Source organism: Amphiprion ocellaris, chromosome 14, assembly GCF_022539595.1.
Source record: "Amphiprion ocellaris isolate individual 3 ecotype Okinawa chromosome 14, ASM2253959v1, whole genome shotgun sequence".
Lineage (NCBI taxonomy): Eukaryota > Metazoa > Chordata > Actinopteri > Pomacentridae > Amphiprion > Amphiprion ocellaris.
Window position 1 is genome coordinate 21,338,556 of NC_072779.1, and position 22,167 is coordinate 21,360,722.

A 22,167-nucleotide genomic window follows, 5' to 3' on the forward strand; every position below is an offset into this window, starting at 1 on the left:
AATTAGCTTTTTAATCTCCACTCGCATTGCCTCAAGAGACAAATCAACCTCAGCACAAACACATTTAATGTCGTGAGTCTTTGGCTGAGAGCTTCTCAAACTTTACAGTGCAGTAAAATTAGCTCTTTACGCTCTTTACGCTCTTTACGCTCTTTACGCTCTTTACGCTCTTTACGCTCTTTCGGGCAACTTCTTAATTTTGCAGAAACCACCCTTCAACTCCAATCCACTGACACTCCACACCACACACCACAACCTTTCCACTCCACTATCATCCTCCACAAGGTTCCCAGTGGGGATTCGAACCATGACCCTCCACATGACAGACACACAACCTATGTGTGAGCTATCTTTCACACAAGGTCCTTCGTGGACTTTGTTGTAATGATGGTTGAAAGAGGTTGTCATACAGCCAAAGTATGTATATATTGTAAATAAAGCTGCTGTAACAATGTAAATTTCCCCTGGAGTGGGGAGAAATAAAGAACTTTATCTTATCTTAAAAAGTGTCAAAAGAGCCCTGGGCTGGATTCGAACCAAAAACCTCCTGGATGAGAGGCAGATAACTTACCGCTGCGCTATCCTTCCTACTGGGTGTAACGGTTAGTTTTCGTAAATGATAGTACACAAAACTATTAAGGAGGTGAAGATAATAAAGGTACTAAGGTGGATTTCAACCGTGGACCTTCAACATGCCAGGCAAAAAACTTACCTCTACACCACCTGTCCTACAAGATGCTGCTCTAAGTTTGCTTAAATGATGCTAACAATTAGTACTGGAGCATCCAAAGGACACATAAAAAGTGTGAGTGCAGATTTTAACCATGGACCTTCAACATGTGAGGCACATAACTTACCTCTGCACCACATTTCCTACAAGGTGTTGTTGTAAATTGGCTTAAATGATGGCATCAATCAGTACTAGAGCAATCAAAGGACAAATAAAAGGTGTGAGTGGAGATTTGAATCATGTGAGGTACAGAACTTACATTGCAGGTTTGTTTCTGAGACTGAATACACCCAATCTCATCTGATCTGCAAAGCTAAGCAGGGTTGGGCCTGGTTAGTATTTGGATGGGAGACTACCTGGGAATACCAGCTGCTGTAAGCTTTTTACTTCTCCTCACAACCTGAACAAGACACTGCTGGTCATTCACTAGAGACAGCTATCAACTAAAACCTCTTGGTTTCTTTATTATACACTCTATGAGGTGGATAAGCTGCAGCTCATGCTGATTTATTGCTGGTTCTGGTTGGAGCCAAAGAACAAAGGCGTCACCTGTTGGAGCAGCTGATGTCCTGCAGCCTCTTCACCACAGAAAGCCTCTGACAGCTTCAATTCTTTACACTCTGACTGCAAGACACCAATCACATAGGAACATATACATGTGTGGAACAAAGAGCTGAACTGACACTCAACATGTGTTTGACCATTTATTGATAAAGACATTCAAACATGTCTAGAGATAGAACACCAACGCACGGTGTAAGAAAGGTCAGAACAGACTTCACCTGCTCAGGAAACTGAGGTCCTTCGGGGTGCAGGGAGCAATTCTGAGGACCTTTTATGGTTGTGTGGTGGTATCAGCCATCCTGTATGGAGTGGTCTGCTGGAGCAGCAGCATCACGGCTGCAGACAGGAAGAGACTAAAGAAACTGGTTAAGAAAGCAAGCTCTGTCCTGGGCTGGTGGTAGACAGGAGGATGATGACAAAGCTGTTGTCTATCATGGAGGACATCTCCCACCCCCTGCAGGAAACAGGACCATCACCGGCAGCTCCTTCAGGGACAGACTGCTTCACCCACAATGTTTGAAGGAGGTCCTTCCTTCCTGCAGCAGTCAGACTGTGTTCAATCAAACCTGCTCCCAGTAGTTCAGATCACCCATGAAGTAACCGCAATAAAATGTAAATAAGTCAATATGTGCAATTTCACAAGGTTTTTTTTTTTTTACAAGCATTTCTATTTCTTCTCTAAGGAGAAAGCATCTATTTATATCTGTGCACTGAGTGCTGCTTTTCTTTTTACTTTTTTCCTATCTGCTACTGCCACACTGAAAATTTCCCCACTGCAGAATCTACCTATCCATCCATCTATCTATGGTCCATCTACCTCCCTACCTATCTATCCATCCATCCATCCATCCATCCATCCATCCATCTCTCTCACAGGTGTGGGGGTTGATTCACCTGTTCTCAATCACCTTTATCCACGAAGGCCCGGTTCTTCATTCTTCCGCTCTCTGCCAGACCAGAGACTTTGAAACCAGAATCTTTCTCCTACAATTAGTCTGGTTTCCCCTTTTTGTTTTCACCTTGGTTTAGTTATCCTTTCTGTGTTGGTTTTAGTTTCATTCGTTAAATAAACTCCTTGTAATCTTTGAGCTGTGTCTGCAGATGTCCTGTGACACCAATGATCCCATCTGATATTTAGCATGTTTTCAATTATTGGTCCCATTTCTTAAAAAAAAAAAAAAAAAAAAAAAAAAAGCCCCCTGAAATCTGATCAGATAAATGAATGTGAAACTACTTTGGGTCTGCTGCAGCTGCCTCCCTCTGATCTTGTTCCTGCCCACAGCACAATCTGATCAGTGAAACACTGAAGGACAACTTCAGCATGTAAAACATAATAAGCAAAGGCTGCAACTCGTGATTATTTTAATTTTAAACTTAACTTTATGTGCTGTTCAAAAACTTTATTTTTTCTGCAAATGTGTAGTGATTCCAAATCTTGGTTATTGATCTCCTTGATTACAAAAAAAATCTGTATCGACCCGGAAAAAAAACAAACATGTCAGGCACCCTATGATGTTAACTGTTTGCCTGAATGTTTTTGTTTAAAATCCTCAGTAATAACCTTTGACTGGTTGCTCTTAACCCTGTAAAACTCACTGCTGCAAAAATACAACATCAGCTTATTTTTTAATTACTATTTTCTATATATTATATCTGAAATAAACCCTAATCTGGGGTCTGACAGCAGCGTGAGGTCAAAGAAGCTGCCATCAGCTGCTGCACTTCTGTCCGTCCAGCAGATGGAGCCATGGAGCTGCAGTGAAGTGAAGAGCAGCACAAGACAACCACCACTTCCATCCACTGACGCATTCAATTTGACTGACGCTAATGTTTTATTGACTTCCAACCACTAAACCAATAAAAGCTGCAAGCAGCGTTGGACGGGTCCTCGCATCCGAGCGGCCCAACTGGCCCACGCATATCCACCAGGAGGCGCTGCAACTGAGAGAGTAAAGTTTCAGGCAGATTGGAGCATGTACAGGCTACTTACACAGCACTTCCTGTTTCATGGCAAGAAATCCAAAATGGCCGCCAAGTGGTGCAAAGATGTGATTAGGGCCGGACTCTGATCATACATGTAAAGTTAAAAGCAGATTGGAGCATGTACAGGCTAGTTAGATAGCACTTCCTGTTTCATGGCGAGACATTCAAAATGGCCGCATTCCACTGGTTGCCATGGCCACGCCCTCAGACTTTTGCGGAGCGTTTTGATAACATTTGATCACCCATGATTGGCGTACATCCTGACCAATTTGAGCTCTCTCACGTTGATACGCTGTTTGAGTTAATAGCTTTTGAAAATGTCCAAAAATGACAAAATATGAATCATATTTCAAAATGGCCGCATTCCGTGGCTCGCCATTTCCACGCCCTCAGACTTTTGCGGAGCGTTTTGATAACTTTTGATCACCCGTGACGGGAGTACATCCTGGCCAAGTTTCAGCTCTCTTGGGGTTACGCTGTTTGAGTTTATAGATTTTTAAAAATGTCCAAAAATGACACAAAATTGTCCAAAACATGACTCATAATTCAAAATGGCCGACTTCCTGTTGCATTATGGGTAATGATGCAAGAGGCTTTTTTGTGCGTCTTGATGAGTTACATATGTGTGCCGAATTTCAGAAGTCTAGGTCGAACGCTGTCTGGGGGCTGAATTTTCGTAATTTTCTAGGGGCGCTATTGAGCCATTTTGGCACGCACGCGTGCCATTCCCCTAAAATATCAAATTTTTCGCCGGTCCTGATGTGTGTGGCGATTTTCATGCGTTTTCGTATATGTTTAGGGCGTCAAAAAGGCCGTTTTTGAGGCCAACAAAGAATAATAATAATAATAATAATTCCTAGGGTTTCAATAGGTTCCTCGCACCACTTCGTGGTGCTCGGACCCTAAATATTATGTTTCTTTTTTTTTTTTTAAATGCTCCCACAACTACAAGAGACATCAATGAAAAAATAACACCAAAAAAAAGGAGATTTAAATTTCATTTTAACTGTTTTATTTGAGATTCAATTTGGTCATCTGGGGGGTGGGACAAGAGAAAAATGGCATTTTAGGGGGAACTCCAGACTTATTTGGTATTTCAAAAAAATATTTCAAACATTCTTTTCTCCTAGTATTTTTTTTTTTAGATTTGGTCTCAGGACAAGTACATTTACACAACAACTGCATGGTTTAGCATTTTGTACATGGATTATTTGAAATTTAATGAGTGGGATGCAAAATGTCCTCCAGTTCTGGAATGACCCTCATGCTTTTCTATTGTAAAGTTAAAACTGTGGTTTAAGAGTTGTTGTTCAACCAAACCAGCTGGCTAAAGACTTAAGCGGGCATGAAACACACAGTTAAAATAATGCTTCTCAAGTGAATCGTTGAGATTTTACAGGGAGCATGAAGGCGGGAAAAACAATACATGACTGCTGTTCTGATTTATTGCTTCTTCCAGTTACCCTCTGCTACACACATTCAGATGAGCGCTTACAATACACTGGATGGTTATTAATATTTTACACCACATAGTGTTGCACTGTAACAACAAAACTGTCACTGATGTGACAGACAGCAGCATGTCAGTATCTGCTTTAATATGCCAACAAACACACACGTCTTCGAACAAATATTGCATAGGGCAAATAATGACATGCAAAAACTGCTGCATGGAAGTTGTAATACTTTTGAAAATGACATTGTTGTCTCATATTGGACTACTTTTTCCTGAGTCCAGCTTAACTTAGCACTCGTGTGTCTTTGGCTTTACTGAGAAGTGCCTCTGACCCTCTCTGCACTTCACAGGGTTAATTAACTCTTACAAGTCATGTTTGATCACATAACATATCTGCTCAAGGAGTTTTGAAATGAAGCTATTAGCACAAGTTCAAACATGATAAATGTGTTTTTCTTGATTGAAAGGATTAGAGGAAACCTGAAAATATGGCTAGGAGTCTTCAGCATGAGTTGTCAGATCTCTCTTACAAACTGTTTTGAGCATAGGTAGCACTGTTGCCCAGTACACTCTGTGTTTACGGCTTCATAAGAGTTCCCCATCCCAGTCCGACCTCACACATCCTGTGCAGTGGAGCCCCCTACTGCAATTACTATGATCCTGCAAAGCCGGCTGGTTGTCTGTGTTGGCTCAATCTGTCTAGATGTGTGTGAGTGAAGGATGTTAAAAGATAATGCAACATTGTGTGTCCTAGTTTAAAATACTTTTTAAGAAGGAAAAATTCATAGCTCATTGTTCCTAATGTCTGCACAATCCATAAGAGGAACAAATCTATTTGTGGCCTCTCAACCTTCCGTCTCCCTGTCCTTTCTGGGGTTGTCTGTTAAATGGGTTACAAATACTGTTTTTTCAAAAGGGTTAATTTACTAAAATAGCAGGGCATTGTAGTTTTTAGAAAATATTTATTGAAGAGTTGATAATTGTTCTTTTGCTTGGGACTATTTTCTTCAGCGAATTAATACACACTTTGTGTCTAGTGAGTATTTACAGCAGTAGGACAAGGTATAGGGGATGAACCCAACCTTGAGGTATAATGCTCATGTTCTTTATTAAGAAGGAACATCAGGTTCTGGATAAACAGGTAATAAGTTATCATTTTTCAATCATTTTCATTCCAAAAAGAACCAGCTTTTTGACAATGACAGAAAACACTGAAAATGTCTAGCTTTACCTTTTAAGGTCTACAAGTACATTTTCATGACATTTTTTTCTGTTTCTAAAGATAACTACACTAATACTACACTTTAAACCAACACTGCTCTTTTAAAATGTCTTCCTTTGAAGTGTGTTTGGACAACTGGTCCATGTGATGCAGGTCATATTTTCCAATTACAGATAATTTGAAATGAACTATCTTCAGTGAAAAGCCAAAGTGCAGCTCATGAGAGTTCACTAGAGCACTGTGCACTTTACAGACCTATATGTAGGAAAATGACTTCTGTTCCATTTAAATACATTAGGGTTTTATTCCATATTTACTGAAACTTTCATATTCAAGTGTTCATGTTTGCAATGTAAAAAACAAAACCAGAAAAATCACAGATTATTCACTTACAGGTATTTTCAAAGTATCTAACACATCTTGTTTAGCTTCCAGACATAAGGACCATATAATGGTCAGGTGCAAACATCCACTCACCATTACAGTACATATGATCACCTCCAGACACTGATGCATGGAAAAACTTCAACAAAAGGACACACAAATGGAGTTTTCGAGACTTAAAATATCAAAGACTCTTTCTTTGCATGTCAACATTAAACGAGTGTAAAGGCTTTCAACGTGGTGTTTGCCTAATTAAAAAAAAGGAAAAAAATGCAAGTGGTAACATACTCACTTTCAGTAGCAAAAAGAGGGAAAACAACTCTCCGTGTTCGTTCTTTATGGCTAATATTGGTTATTTTCTCAATCGGCTAACCACAAAGACAGCAATTCCATCATTACAATGTTTCCACCAAGACAGTTTCAAAATATAACCACAGAAAATCTGCTGAGCACTATCAAAAAGTACAGTAACCAGAGGTGGAGTCCAACGGAACTTAAATGTTCCTGCACCTGAAGGCCATGTATGAAGTCAGCGATACAACTCATCAACATCTCCACGTGACACTGTTGTTATAATGCTGGCCGTCCATTTAGTTTGTCATGCATGAGTGCAATGGCTCCACCTGTGAAGTCTCTGAGAACCTGCACCGTCTCCCGCTGGAGCTGCAGAGACTCGCGCACAAATTCCTGCTGAGTCTCTGCCAGCTGCTGCACCGACTCAGACAGAAGCTCCAGGGAGCGTGAAACAGTCTCCAGCAGGATGTTGGTTGCATGCTGCTCCTGAAGGCTCAGCGATGCGTTTTGTAACATGCTATCCCTTGGATTCTGTGAGGGCTGATCTTTCATTGGAAGCGTGGCCGCCGAGGCGGACGAGCCGGAGGATGTCTGAGGTTGTCCTTGCTTCTGGATGCCATTGTTTACTTGGTGATCTGTTGGTTTTGATGATGGATTCGAAGGAAGCACGTCATCCCTTTGGTCATCGTCTGAATCTCCAAATGGAGGTTCAGTATCTTGGGTCAAAGGAAAAAAGCACATCAGTGATTTCTTACTCTTACTCTCTGTAACAAGTTACAGATTTTTTTTCTTAAATTGTATCTAAATGCTGACAAGTCACCTTCTGATGGAGGTACGTCATATTGCACATCAAAGGAAGGCTGTGACGAGTCCCCTGCAACAAAGTAATTAGTATTCACATCACCTCAAGAGCTCTCAATGAACCTATTAAAATGAACTGTTCAAATCAAAACATTTTCACTCATGAGCAAAATGTGAAAAAAAGACATTTCACACAATACTTGGAGAGGAGGGTGACATGTAGAGTGACTGTTGTAACTTTACACATTTATGCACACATATAAACTCCACTGATGTGTAAAATACAGTGAGGGCCATATGTGGCCGTCTTTGCTACCTGACTGTGCAGGTCCGCTCATTGTGTAGGAAGACTGAGGTGGAGGCATGGATGCCGTTTCCAAGCCGCCGTTGGGAGAATTCTGCATTCCCATCACATCCTCCTCTTCCATTTCTTCTTCCTCTTCTGGCACATCGTCATCATCTCCAAGTGGGCCAAAGTCACCGGTGTTCTGATCTTCCTCGTCCATCTCCAGAATCTGGAGCACTATTTTCTCTGTCTGATTAAGGTCTCTGGAAAGACGTGAGTTGAGGCCTCTGTTGGGCACTGTCCCAGACCGCATGGCAGCCACTTTCCGCTTGGTGTCACACTTTAGGTCAGACCATTTCTTGATGACCTCTATGACTTCGCGTTGGCACTCCCCAATCTCATTGACACGTGCAGTAATCTCTGCCCAGGTGCGTTTCTTTATGTCAGTTGGCACACCACGGTTGAATTTGCCTTTGGGAGATAAAATTACATTGAACATTAGTCCACAAATGTCATTGCATTCATTTAAAATTTACTAATTTCCTGTAATCTTTAACACAGGTGAATGCCTAAACTTTTCTATTTCCTCCACTTATTTTTGTTGATTTTATGTTTTTGATAACCAGCAATCATTTATTTGCTTTCCAGGAACCCAGACACGAAACTTCAACGCAGAGTCTTATAATTGAGAGACGCATTAAATTATTTTAAATGAGTCACATACCCACAACAACCATACGATGCTTCCTCACTTCATCCAACAGTATGTGGACTTCACTGAATGAGAAACGAGCTTTTCTTTTCTTGAAACGGGTAACACTGTCTTGGTTATAGTATATTGGTGAAGACATCCTCCACACACAGCGTCAGTAGGTATCCAGCAGCTTTGTAGTCTGTGCTGTGCTTCAACTTTTCCAGTTGTCTGTTAAAGGGGTCAACAGTCAGATTAAAAACAAAGTTATGAAGGTAATGGTCAAGACAAAGATGCACTTCCACATTAAATGCAACAAATACAACGATACAAAAGAGGAATATCTGAAGAAGTTCGACTTGTCAATCCCAAACTTCATGAAACTGAAAAGTCAGATAGCAATGGAACAGGGACATACAGCTGCACAATACGAGGCTGTTTGTCACAGGCTGAGTGACACATGATTAAAACATCACCGAATATGACAACTATCTCGACAAAGCCTGTTATGTATATGGCATGCACACAGCACATACTGACTGTTTATGCACTTTTTTGTTTGTTATTTTTCTATTGTCTTTTTTCTTTGTTTATTTGTTTTGCAGTTCTTGTTTTTTTTTTTTTTTGGAATTACAGCATCCGTTATGCTTGGGAAATATTGTTGAGCGGATATTCATGCCAATGAAACATACTGAACTGTGAAAAACGATTGTGAATTGTGAACCCCTGCATAGATGTTAAATCTTGAGTGCCGATATTGTATTGTTTCATGAACTGAACTGAGACTACGATTAAGAGTTCTACACAACCAGCTGACATGATGAATGCTCAGGGTAGTAGTACTGTCAGAGTGACACCAAACAGCTGAGCAATGACTCTATATGGCATGTCTAGTTAGCTGATTAGCTAAGCTGATAAGGAATGCCTATTAAAAATATTTTCATTGTAATGTAGTTACATGCACACATTTGACTGTTCTCGCAGCTAAGCAGGGAAATGCTGCACAGCGTTACTCTAACATTGTGAGCGCTAGCACTGAAAGAGTGAATGAACAATGGCCGATGCTATGGTCACTTTGCACATGCGACAGCATAGTTAGCTTGCTACGTCCAGAGCACACTCATTGTTCCTCTCTGAAGATACTTTTAGGTATAATGCAATGATTATTTCAACGCAAAGCGGGTCTTTCATTTTCCACATACAGTGCACATGCACTTAATTAGTTTTAGTCTAATGTTACACAACAACACCCACTAGGTTAGCTAGCTCTCTCTGCAGCATGCTAACGCTGCGTTCAGAAACGGCTAATGAAGCACTTAGTTCACCTAACCTCTCTTCAAGTGCTATACTTTAATGACAAGAACAGCTACTGAGGTGGTGAACATACCCGCAAGTTTCAGAAGCTGGGATTTGGTCCAGAAACGTGAAGATAAACTTCCTTATCGACAAGATAGCAATAGTCAAGCTAGCCAGAATGACGCTAATGCTACACAAACTGTGTCCGGTTAACATCAGCAAGATAACCAAGTAAAGCTTGAAGCGGAACATTATTAATGAACACAATAACATTAGTATGTCAATACTGCATTATCTATTATTGTTGGCTTCACATCTAACTCATGACAATTAATGTGGTAACTTTGCTATCAACGTTCTTTCATTTTGCTTCATACGTTGAAGTAACTTTTTTTTATTTTGAAAGAGCACGTCGGAACCGCAATTTTGGTTCCACGGGCTGCCTAAACTTAAATATCAACACAAACGCACGCACGGAAGAAATGTGGATGTGTAGCCTAGGAAAACTAGTGTGATTACGAGTTTCTCTGTCGTAAAGCTCTTTTACAAGCTCATTTTCTAGAAGGAGACGTTTTGGATTTTGATCTCCTGTGACTCTAAATGTGTGTTTTTTACCCTTTAGTATCAATTAGGTTCACACACACACACAGACACACACACACACACACACACAGACACACACACACACACACAGACACAGACACACACACACAGACACACACAGACACACACAGACACAAACACACACAGACACACACACACACACACAGACACACACAGACACACAGACAGACACACAGACACAGACACACAGACACAGACACACACACAGACACACACACAGACACACACACACACAGACACACACAGACACACACACACACAGACACACACACACACACAGACACACACACACACAGACACAGACACACACACACAGACACACACACACACAGACACACACACACACACACACACACACCCACCCACACACCCACACACACACACACACACCAGAATAGAAATCAGATATATGGAACTTGATCCTTCCAGAATCCGTGTATGGTTCGCTCCTTCGTTTTTCCGTTTCAAAATAAAATCTAAAAAAAACAATAAACCACGATGTTTTTCTGTTTTTCCGTTTTTAAAACCTAAATGTAGAAATGTATTATTTAACTAATGAAAAAAAACACAGCGTTGGTTTTTTGCTCTAGCTTTATAAACCCGAAATACAAAATACGGCTGTTGTTTTATTTTTTACCAACAGCGGAAGTCGCCGAGGAAGCACAGTTTAGAGCTGGTCTGGACCGTGAACACATCAAGAATGGCTGGACTCGAGCCCTTTTCCTATTTTATTCTCTTTAAGAGTGGAAAACCCACGCAGACATCATGGAGCTCCACGTTGCTCTATATTATAGAGTTTATAATTATATTTATTATATTATATTATATTATATTATATTATATTATATTATATTATATTATATTATATTATATTATATTATATTATATTATATTATATTTATTAAAAAGTCTATAATGAGTGTCAGGATGTTCTGCTGGAGAACAATTTAAGAAGATTAATCATGTGTCTGATGCTGATTTGGAGAGAGCTGGAATTTGTTCTGTTAACCACATGTTATTTTCAGTTCCATACTTTAATAACTGTACAATGTTACGTTTCACTTCTGTGTGTTTTACAGTCAGATCCGACATGTGGACCACAGTTTATGACGGGATACTGGTCATCTATTGGTGTTCCAGTTTAACTGGTGATCAGTTAAATGGTGAGTTTCCTTCTCCAGATGTTTCGTTGCAGATTCGTCCCGACCAGACCTGGCTGTGTGTGAAATAAAGATACTAGATAAAGAAGACCTGCCGAAAAACGTCGGCATCACTACTTAATAAAGTCTGCATCCATGTACATATCATCTAAAGATAGTAAAAAGAAATGTGCTGGTCACAATAAAAAACACATTATTTATGAATGGTGAGAGGAAACGATGTAATCCAGAGATAAAATTAGAGACCACAGTCTGACTCATCATGCCACTGATCAGTCTGATAAACATCTTCACAAGGATGTAAAAAGGAATACAAAAATATAACACAAACTACCTGCGTAGTTTAATCACAGACTGTACAGTACTGGAAGTATTCTAGTCTTCCTCTGCCACGTCTCTAAAAGTATCTTTTTGCCATTTCTAAACCAGCCAGAGTTTTTGGAAAGACACAACTCACACATATATTGTTTGTTTTGACCACATCGGATCCCTTTGCTTCCATTTTTATTTAATATTGTCAGCGGTTAACGTGCTCTGAAATGACGGTTAGGACTGAACGTGTTTTAATTGCTTTCTGAGTGACTAGTTTTGATAATGTGGTCTCAGTTTGTTCTGATGTATTTTATCAGATCCAGCTAATGTTCTGCTGCGTGTTCTGATGTATTTTATCAGATCCAGCTGATGTTCTGCTGCGTGTTGTTCTGCTGTATTTTATCAGATCCAGCTGATATTCTGCTGCGTGTTGTTCTGATGGGAGGCTGGTGAGGCTATGAGTGTTTCTGTGAACAAACTCGAGTTAAACCTGAAGTTCTGCTCTGGATCTGTTCCGCTGAACTCAGACTAACACACAGCAGTGGACGAGCTTCTATGTTGTGGGTTTTCTTGGTGAGACATTAATTAGTTTTGTGGCTCGTTATTAACCAGGCAGCCTGTGTTAAGTTGTGATTATCCCCAGTTAACCTGGACATGATTCCTGAACAATCACCAGGTGTTCAACACCTGACAGGATGACAAAGATCTATATGGATGAAGCGGGATGTTTATCGGACTGATCGGTGGCACGATGAGTCTGTGGTCTCTAATTTTATTTCTGGATTCCATCGTTTCCTCTCACCGTTCATAATTTTTTTTTTTTATTGCGACCAGCACATTTCTTTTTACTGTCTACAGATGTTATTTATATGGATATAGACTTTATTAAGTAGTGATGCCGACGTTTTCGGCAGGTCTTCTTTATCTAGTATCTTTATTTCACACACAGTCATTTCTGATCGTGACGAATCTGCGACGAAACATCTGGAGATGGAAACTATCACCAGTTCACCTGATTAAACTGGAACAGGTCGGAATCGCTAGAGTTCTTCACATTTTAATACTTAAAAATACTTACTTGGAATATTAAAGCGATTCTGTTCACACTGAGATCATGAGCTCTCAGTGTGATGCGTCGACTCCCTCTAAATAAGACAAACATGTCTTCGCTGTTTTCAAAGTACGTGGTGCAGAGTTTGGGACAAAGAAGTGAAGTCAAGTTGCTACGACTTATGACTATGATTTCCGGTTCTGCAGGTAGCTTCCAAATGGGAAAGGCTTTTTCTCTTGTTCAAACCTTTAAATTTGTAAAAACACAGCGTTTTTTTCTTTCTCTACTTTTTGTTTTTCGAATTTAATTTTTAAACGAAGAAATGAAAAAACAAAGTGATTATTTGTTTTTTCTCATTTTATTTTGAAACGGAAAAGCGAATGAGCGAACTATACACGGATTTTCCAGGGTCCATGTATTTATCTGGCAATTGGATATTCCGTTCTGAAACGGGTATTGAAAAACAAAAAACGAGTGGCTATTTGATCTTCGTTTTAAAATACAAAAGTTAAAATACAGGGCGTTTTTCCTTTTCATGATCAAAAAGGGATGTACGAAATTTTAAAAAATGCTTTGATTTTCATTTTATATTTAGAATAACAAAAAAATAAAATCAGTAAGAGACAGAAACAAGAAAAGGTCATTTTTTTCATTTTCTGAGACCGGAAGTGGTCATCAGCAAGTGTGGAGCCAAACGACAACAAGATTCTCAGAGGGCGGAGCCAGAGAGCAGCGATTGGTCAGACCATAGATAATATAGAAGACAGCGCGCTAGCGGATCTAGTCTCTGTATGTCTATGGTGGGCACGTCTGGTAGCGTCTCTGGCTGCTATTGATCTTGTTTTTGGAGTAAAACACGGTAAGAAGATAAATACTTCTAACCAGTAGCGTTGTCTTGTTGTACGTTAAGTCAGCGACTTGTGAAGAGTTGTGTTTTGTCGTGTTTGAGCAGTTGGTCCGGACGCGTTAGCTAGCTAAGCGGCTAAGTTAGCTAGCGGGCTAATTAACACAGGTGGCTAACTTACCGCTGAACACCTGTTAGTTGCTGCCACAGCTGTCCGTTATTATTAAAATGACCTTCTCAACCTGTATTTCTCTGCTGTGTATTTTAGCTTTTAAAAAAGTTATTTTACTTTAAGGTTAACTGAAACCCGTTGAGCTGCACTGAAGTTTAACATTCAGCTGGTTTGAATACAACCGCGCTTAACTTAACATTGCGCAACATTACCACTCTGAATCTCCATAATTTCATTAAATTCCTTCTCTCTTCCACTGCTCAAGTTCAATCCAGTATATAAAATGACATTAATAGTGAATAAACTAACAACCAGTCATTGTATTTATTTATTACTGCATGTATTTGTAGTAAAACATGAGTTGAAACATCCTACTTTTGGATCTAGAACTGCACAAGCCGTTCATTTTCAGTCACCTGACGAGTTAAACTCCCCTTTTTATGTGAGGTTGAAGCAGAAAGTCTGAGTTAACAAAGAAAGTTGTTTATAATTTGTGATATCTGTTATCTCTGACTGAGGCTTTAGTTTTTGTTGAGCTTATTTACACGTAGAAACTTTGTTCAGGAAGATTTCTCAGTAGCTCAGAGGGGTGCACAGAGGCATGTCGGGGGGGGGGGCGACTGGGAGGAAAAGGTCCTTCAAGGCGGAACTAATTAGCTGAAGTATTGTTTTAACGTCGGCCTGTTTTTCGCGGCGTACAACAATACTGAAATTGTGCTGGCCCATAGACTGTATATGCCATAGATATAAAAAAAATATATTAATAATAATAATGATCTTCTATATATATCTATGGTATATGCACTGGCCGTTCAGACTCCGAGGTACAGACTCCCGAGAACGGGAGAACACATCGTTAATGTGCAGTCGGAACACCAGCGTACTCGATCACGTCACATACTCGGCTCATCTGCTCCGATTATTTTTTACCAGCAATGTCAAACATACGGGCTGTGGGCCAAAACCAGCCCACCAGACGGTCCATTTCGGCCCGCGGGACGACTTTACAAATGATAAAAATCACAACAACATTAACTGTAAATTGTAAATTTGTAAAACTGTAAATTTAAAATAATTTCTAGAACTTGACAAGTTGTTCTGATCATGAAGTAAAATACTAGATTGTTCAGTTCCAGATACCTGTGACTGAATGTTTTGTGTTTTTGTAGATAAACTGTTATCTGGCAGTTACAATGCATGTGTGAATGATGAACTGAGGCATAATAGGCTACTGTTGAAATTGAACTTGTTTTCCTTAAGAAATTTCAGATTCATAATATTTTGTAAAAAGATAGTTCATTAAATGTGAACATTTTCAGAATGTACTTTTTTTTAAACTAAAACAAAGGGGAAAGTTGGAGTTGTGGTTATTTATAGGTTATTATGCTGTGATTTTACTGGTGGGGCCCACTGGAGATCAGATTGGGTTTATGTGGTCCCTGGACTAAAATGAGTTTGACACCCCTGATCTTTACTGTGAAAACAACAAAATGGAATCAGATAAAATAACACAGCCCTGCATATTCATGTTTTCACAGTATATATATATATATATATATATATATATATATATATATATATATACGCACAAAGTTATTGGGGGGGGGGGGGCACAAAAGTTTTTTGTCCTCTGAAGGGGGGCCCGACAGAAAAAAATTGAGAATCACTGCATTAGAAAAAGATGATGGATGTTGTTCTCTTCAGCTGTCAGTGATCAGAATGTTGTGGCTGATTGGTGGATCTGTCTGCCTTTATTCTGACATCCAGAGTTATACAAAAGTGTAGTATGTGTGCAGTGCAGAAGAGATTTACTTTATTGTATGCATTTTTTTTTTTTTTTTTTAAGGGGGAGCATTTTTTTTTATCCACCTGAAGAAGACCTAAACTTTCCCTTCAAAGGATAGTTAATAATTACTACAGCTTCCATAGTGGTCCCATCAGAGAAAATCATATCCATATACAGATTTTTATTAATTCCAGGGCTGGTTCAGTAAAGATTATAATAATAACTACATCAGATAATTCTTGGTCGCAGTTGGAATTTTGCAGACAGAGATGGTTGAGAAGGTTTGCAGTTCTTGTTTTAGCAAAATATGTTATAATAGAAGATCTTTATTGTCATTGTACATGAAATTATCTGCAAACCAGCAAAGTGTATCAGTCTGAGGTATCTAAAAATAAAAAAGTAAAGAAAAATGCTTCTAAAGCCAATAATAAACAGAATATTTTGAGGGAATATTCTAAAAAGGAAAGAAAAGCTCCATTCTCACTCCTCTCAGGATAAACTGTCATTAAAATTGACTTTAAATTTAGCTTCAACACGAGATAAAAACATTTACTTTCATTACTGATATTGTCAAGTTTTAAGAAAGTTCATGCTACTTTTATAAAATGATGAAAGTGAATAAATTGTATTTCTGTGATCTGTGTTTGATTTCTGTCTTTTCTCCTGTCATCCAGATGTTCAGAGGGAGATGATGCCACATCTGGTCCAGCTGATGGAAGGTCTTGAAGTTCTCTGACTGGCCTCGACTGAAGATGGTCGTCTCACTGGATTTAAGGTTCAGATGCTCAGTAACAAACTCCACCAATGAGCCAACAGGGAAGCTTTAGGTTTATTAAATGTTGCTATGAAGGTATCGCTGTTTTTCTTTGTGAATGCAATGTGCTCCAACTGAAACTTGAATTACAACTTAGAAGTAAATCCTTCCATCTGAAAGCATTTAGTTGCATTAATAACCTCATAACATTCTAATTTTTATTTCATTTTTTTTCTAGAAATAGAATCTCTGCATTGATTCAGGTAAAAACTGAACTTCACAGCATGTTGGAGCAAAACAACCAGATGAAAACTGTGATGGTGTTGGATTGTCAGGCCGTAATTTTGCAGCTCAAAGCAGCTTTTCTAGCTCAGTTCATTCTGACATTCAGCTATGAATCAACACAGCAGATGGTGATCCATGCTGTGGAAGTCTCACATCTCCTGATTTAATGGAGCTGCTTTGCACGTTTTACGCTGTTTATTCACCAACACTTTATTTAATAAAAGTCCCATCTAGTTTTTATGAGGAATGTGATGTTTTAATGTCTCTGTGAATAACTGCAGTCTAATGCAACAGCTGGAGTTGTAACATCTGTCCTGATATTGATCATGAAGTATTGATCAGAATACTTATGGTCAGCAGTCATTCCTGAAGTTTTACATTAAAATGTTTACTTGTGTTGTGAACTTTGGTAAGAAGCAGAAACTTTAGCGTTGCCATGGATACATGAGTGTTAAATTCTGTCCATGTTACCATTTTGGGAAATGCAGTCCAGTTCCAGAATGTGGAGAAATTTAGTCTCAATCACAGACAACAAATATCTGAAAGTCGGGTTATTGTTGTTTATCAGCACAATACAAAAAGATTAATGTTAGAAATATTCCAGTTAAGACTCTAGAATATCATGATTTATGTAAATTTACCTCAATAATATGAATGTTCAGGTTAAGATTGAACAGTGATATTTATTATGTAAGTTTAGCTGATTAAAGTTTATGACTCTGCACTAAAATATTATTTAAATTGACATCATTATTCTAATATTGAGGGTCAGACCCAGTATTGAGATTAAGAAATCAAATATTCTATAAAATGTAAATACACTGAACTCATTTGGATATATTTATGTGAGACTCTAGAATATTATTTGACACAAATCTATCTAAATCAAAAGTTTAATAATTTTCATGTCAAACATTTACTGGACTGATTTAAATATTAAAATCACTCCTTTCTAATCCTCTGCTGTACATTCAAACCTGAGGCCTTAAATAGAAACACACAAGTATCTGATTGAAGGAACTTCTGCAGAGTCCTGGTTCCAGAACATGATGATAGAATTATAGACAAACTTTAACAAAAGCTGCCTGAGAGTTTACAGGTTTTTATGTTGGATTTCTTCAGTAATTTAATGAGTGTTATCAGCAATAATCAAGTGTTCATTTGATGAACTTCATTTCCTAAAACATCCAGAATTGGAGCTCATATCTTTGGCAGCTGTAAAGTTTCTGCTCCTTCAAAGTTCACAACACAATGAATTAATTCCTGAAACACTCTCAGTGCTGGAGAACGTTTGATGCTGAAGCAGTGACCAGTTTTTCTGTTTCTTCTCTGGAGATGCACAATGAGGGACGTCTGCAGAGACTGAGAAAGAGTCTCACCACATCCTGACATGAGGAAAAAGACTTTATTGAAGACTACAATGAGAAAAACTATCAGACAGCAGACGGCTGCATTCAAGGTGAGCTCTGAACATTTGATCTGGAACAGGAATTCAATAACGGCTGCATGAGCTTCATTTCAGTCTGTAGCTGCTGAATTCATGGATGAATCATCTGGCACTAGAGAGGAAGACCATCAAACATCCACGTCAGCTGATGGAGGTCCAAGAGTCTCGCCAAACAAACAACCTACAGAGTGAAGACCTCCAATCTGATTGGACGGCCTCCTATTCAGCCACATGTGTGAACAAATGCCTCTAAGCTGATTTGTTTTCTAAAATAAATCTAGTTTGAGTCCTAATCTATGCCTGTGTGTTTGCTTCTTTACACCACTGTTAACAGTTTAGGCTGTTAGATTGTTCCAGATAAGACAAGTACAAGATTCTTCAGAGCCGTTCTACCACGAGCCTGACAGGAAGAACTCCAACAGCTACTGAATGTTCCTGTGGTTCCCTCAAGGCTACAGGAGGAGTCCTACGAGGACGAGCCGGTCCACCTGATGGTGGCCAGTCGCTGCAGTTCAAAGCCAACACCGACTACGTGGACTTCTACTGGACCACACGGAGGCCTTCAAACTGGACCAACAAGTTCAGCGACTCCCCGACTCGTGGGTCTGAGGACGCCGCCGAGCCTCGGTCCAGCCGGCCTCCTGTCTGTGGACGTTTGAGTGCTGAGAGGTTTGTGGATGCATGTGAACGTGTCTGTGTTGAAACAGCAGCTTTGGACTCAGTAACGCCAGGAAAAACCAAGAGCTCCTTTATTTGTGACTTCCACTAAAAAACTGATGAAAATAAGTTTGCCAGGGTTCTGACTGATAACACATTATTAAATAATGAAAATAACACTTTAAATATTCCTTTAAACAATCGTTTTAGGTCTACATTTCCTTTACACTGACTTCTTGGTATATGTACAAGTATTTTGGGTGGAATATACCATTAAGCCTGATGTTCAAGGTTTTTTCTGGGAATATACCATTAAACCATCCTTTTAGGTAAATGTTCCAGGATGTTGGGTAGAATATACCATCAGATCAACCTTTTAGGTCTACATTGGAAGATTTTAGAGTAGAATATTACTCCAAACCATCCTTTAGGTCTACATTTAAGGTGGAATACTCCTTTACACCAAGATTTTTTGGTCTACATTGAAAGATTTTAGGTGAAATAGTCCTTTGAAGGAACTTTTTAAGTTTATGTTCAAAGATGTTGGGTGGAATATACCATCAGACCAACCTCCAAGGTCTACAGTAGTTAATTTTAGGTAGAATATACCATTAAACTCACCTTTTAGGTCTACATTGGAGGATTTTAGGTGGAATTTTCTTCCAAACCGTCTTTTAGTCTACATTTAAGGATGTTTAGGATGGTATATTCTTCTGAACCAACTTCTCAGGTCTACATTTCAGGTGGAATATTCCTCCATACTAACTTTTTTGGTCTACACTGAAGAATTTTTTCTAAACCACCCTTTCAGGTCTATATTTGAGGTTTTAGGTGGAATATTCCTTTTAACCAGCCCCTCAGGTCTCTGAGGATTTTGGATGGAATACTCGGTTAAACCAACATTTTAGGTGCATGTCCAAGGATTTTTGGTGGAATGTTCCTTTAAGGTGGATGTTTGAGGACCTTGTAGATGGAATACTTCCTGAAACCAACCTTTTAGGTCAACATTCAAAGATTTAAGGTGGAATATTCCGTTAAACCAACCTAAATTTCATGTTTTGATCATTATCAAGTGAGAAACCTCAATCCAGACTCCTCATAAAGACGTTTGAGATTTATGCTGCTGTTATTTGTTTAGTCCAGATTAAATGACAGAAATCCACAACTGTAATTTTATTTCAGGACTCAGTTATTAAATGTCAAAACAATCCATGTGACACTAAAAACTCAATAGCTTTACAAACTCTAAGATTAAACTCTCCACAAGGATCCAAAATAAGTTGGACTTCTATATGAGAGCTTTAATTATTCTTCATCTACTTCCTGAAAAGTTTGGTCAATAAAAAAGACAAAAACTAATATTTTCAGTTGAACTAAAGACAGACTGTGATTTTTCTGCTCACATGTTGTGTTGTTGTAAACGTGCTCTTTCAAATAAATAGCTGCCTAACCCCCTGGAAACCAGCGTTTGTCCTGTTTTTGTGCTGCTCCTCGGCGAGCCTAGACAGCCGGGTCATAATGTTTTTTGAGCAACACACCATACTATGACGTTTTTACAATGATGGTTCTACTATGAAACCAGTTTGACATGTTCAGGTGTTCTTTGTGTGAAAACTCAGAGATTTCAGGTATCAGAAGGTGGTTTTCAACTTTCTTTGTTAACTTTCTGCTTCAACTTTAAACTAAATTTCCTTCACTAATCCAGCCCTCTGGACTTCCAGTAAGCTGTGTTCCTATTGGCTGTCCAGGTGGCTGCTTGGTGTTATCAGGAACACCTGAGCAGCTCAGTGTCTTCCTGCTTTATGTGGCTGCATTCAAACATTTCCTCTGCTTCTCTTCACCAGTGAACCGGGTTTGGCTCTGTTGCTTTAGTTTGTTTTTTAGGCGTTGGCTTGCAGCTTCCAGCAGTAAAATAGGCTTTAATGTGTTTCTTGGTGTTTTTTTAGGGCTTTGTACTGGATAGTTGTCTTGGTAAATGTGGTTCTTTAGCCACAGTTAGCACATGGTGCTAATGTGTGCAGTGATTAGTGGATTTGGTACAGCTGAGTTGTGTCTTTATCTTGGCTGTAGTGAGTCTTTAGAGGTTTTTGGTCAGACACATTCTGTATTCTTGCTTGAGAACCAACATTGGTTGTCCAGAAGGTAAGAGTTCCTGTCCTAATTCTCTGTTCTCAGAGGTTCTCTGGTAGGCTGCAGGAGACTTTAGCGTTTGGGTTGTGCTAATTTGGTTTTTGTATGGTTTCATTTGGACGACTATCTTGAGGCCCCTCCATGTGGTTTAGTGAGGTTTTCTGGAAAAGTTCTACAAAGCAACCTGCAGCAGAAGAGACTTTTAGAGTTTTTAGGAAGTTCTGGAGACCAGACTTTAGAGCAGCAGAAACATTTGTCAGCAGTTTGAGCAGGAGAAGGTGAGCTTCAGAGTAGAAATGAGACAGAAACCTTCTTGACCCGTGTGGTGAGGTCCTGTACCAAGAGTTTGAGCAGGTTGTGAAGAATCTGTAGTTCTTTGGTCTGAAAGCACAAGAAGAGTGGACTCATTAAAGGAGAAAATAGGAGATCTTGTTGGTTCTTCTGTCATTCTGCAGTTTCCTTAGACTGAATATCAAGTTTATATTTTAAATGATTTCCCATGTGAGCCCAAGAAGACTTCAATAAACTCCCTCCATCCCCTGGACACAACAGATTTTATTACCATGTCAAATCTTTTTTTTTTTTTTTTTTGAATGTTTTTGAGATTTAATCATAGTTTTAGCATAGTTTTTTTTCTCTTTGCTTGTTTAGTTTTGTCATCTGTGTAAAAGGTGCTAAACAAATAAAGTTGAATTGATAAACTGAATAATTGACTAACTCGTGATTGTGACAACAGAAGTATTTTAATTGTGATTTAAGGGTTTATTTCATTTTTAAGGTTGGGGTTAAAATCTTGACAAAAAAAGAAGATTAAAGAAATAAACTACATAACAAAAAGCAATTAAATCAAAGGAAAAAATTTAATACAATAAAACTTTTGAAAAGTTTTATTATTAAAAAGTATTTTTAAATGTTTAATATTCTTCTTGTTTAATTGTATTTTTTAAATGTGTAATTATCGAAAATATTTTATCTGTAATTTCTAATATTTGTATTTTAAAAATTTTGTTTAATTTCATAGTTACATGTATTGTATCTTGTTTAATTATCTAATTCAATATTTTGTCTGTTTAATATCATTTAATTGTATTTAATGTTTAACTATATTATATATTTAAAAAAAATTACAGATAAAATATTTCCAATAATTACACATTTAAAAAATACAATTAAACAAGAAGAATATTAAACATTTAAAAAAAAATACAAAACATTTAATTAGATTATTAATCCTTTAA

At 38.6% G+C, this 22,167-nt stretch overlaps 1 protein-coding gene and 1 long non-coding RNA gene across 2 annotated transcripts; one reads left to right on the plus strand and one right to left on the minus strand.

The window, feature by feature from the left end:
- Positions 1-6,239: 6,239 nt before the first annotated feature.
- zgc:153990 (uncharacterized protein LOC768125 homolog) lies at positions 6,240-9,911 on the minus strand. Its single transcript, XM_023261695.3, has 5 exons — positions 9,799-9,911; positions 8,445-8,642; positions 7,751-8,191; positions 7,454-7,507; positions 6,240-7,349 (listed from the first exon to the last, which is right to left on the minus strand). Exons 2-5 carry the CDS (start codon positions 8,569-8,571, stop codon positions 6,910-6,912), a joined length of 1,062 nt encoding a protein of 353 aa, XP_023117463.1. The 5' UTR covers positions 8,572-8,642; positions 9,799-9,911; the 3' UTR covers positions 6,240-6,909.
- Positions 9,912-13,644: 3,733 nt separating this feature from the next.
- LOC129350433 (uncharacterized) lies at positions 13,645-18,435 on the plus strand. The gene is made up of 3 exons (XR_008603824.1): positions 13,645-13,713; positions 16,331-18,154; positions 18,218-18,435. It is a non-coding gene; the product is annotated as an uncharacterized LOC129350433 (long non-coding RNA).
- Positions 18,436-22,167: the final 3,732 nt, after the last annotated feature.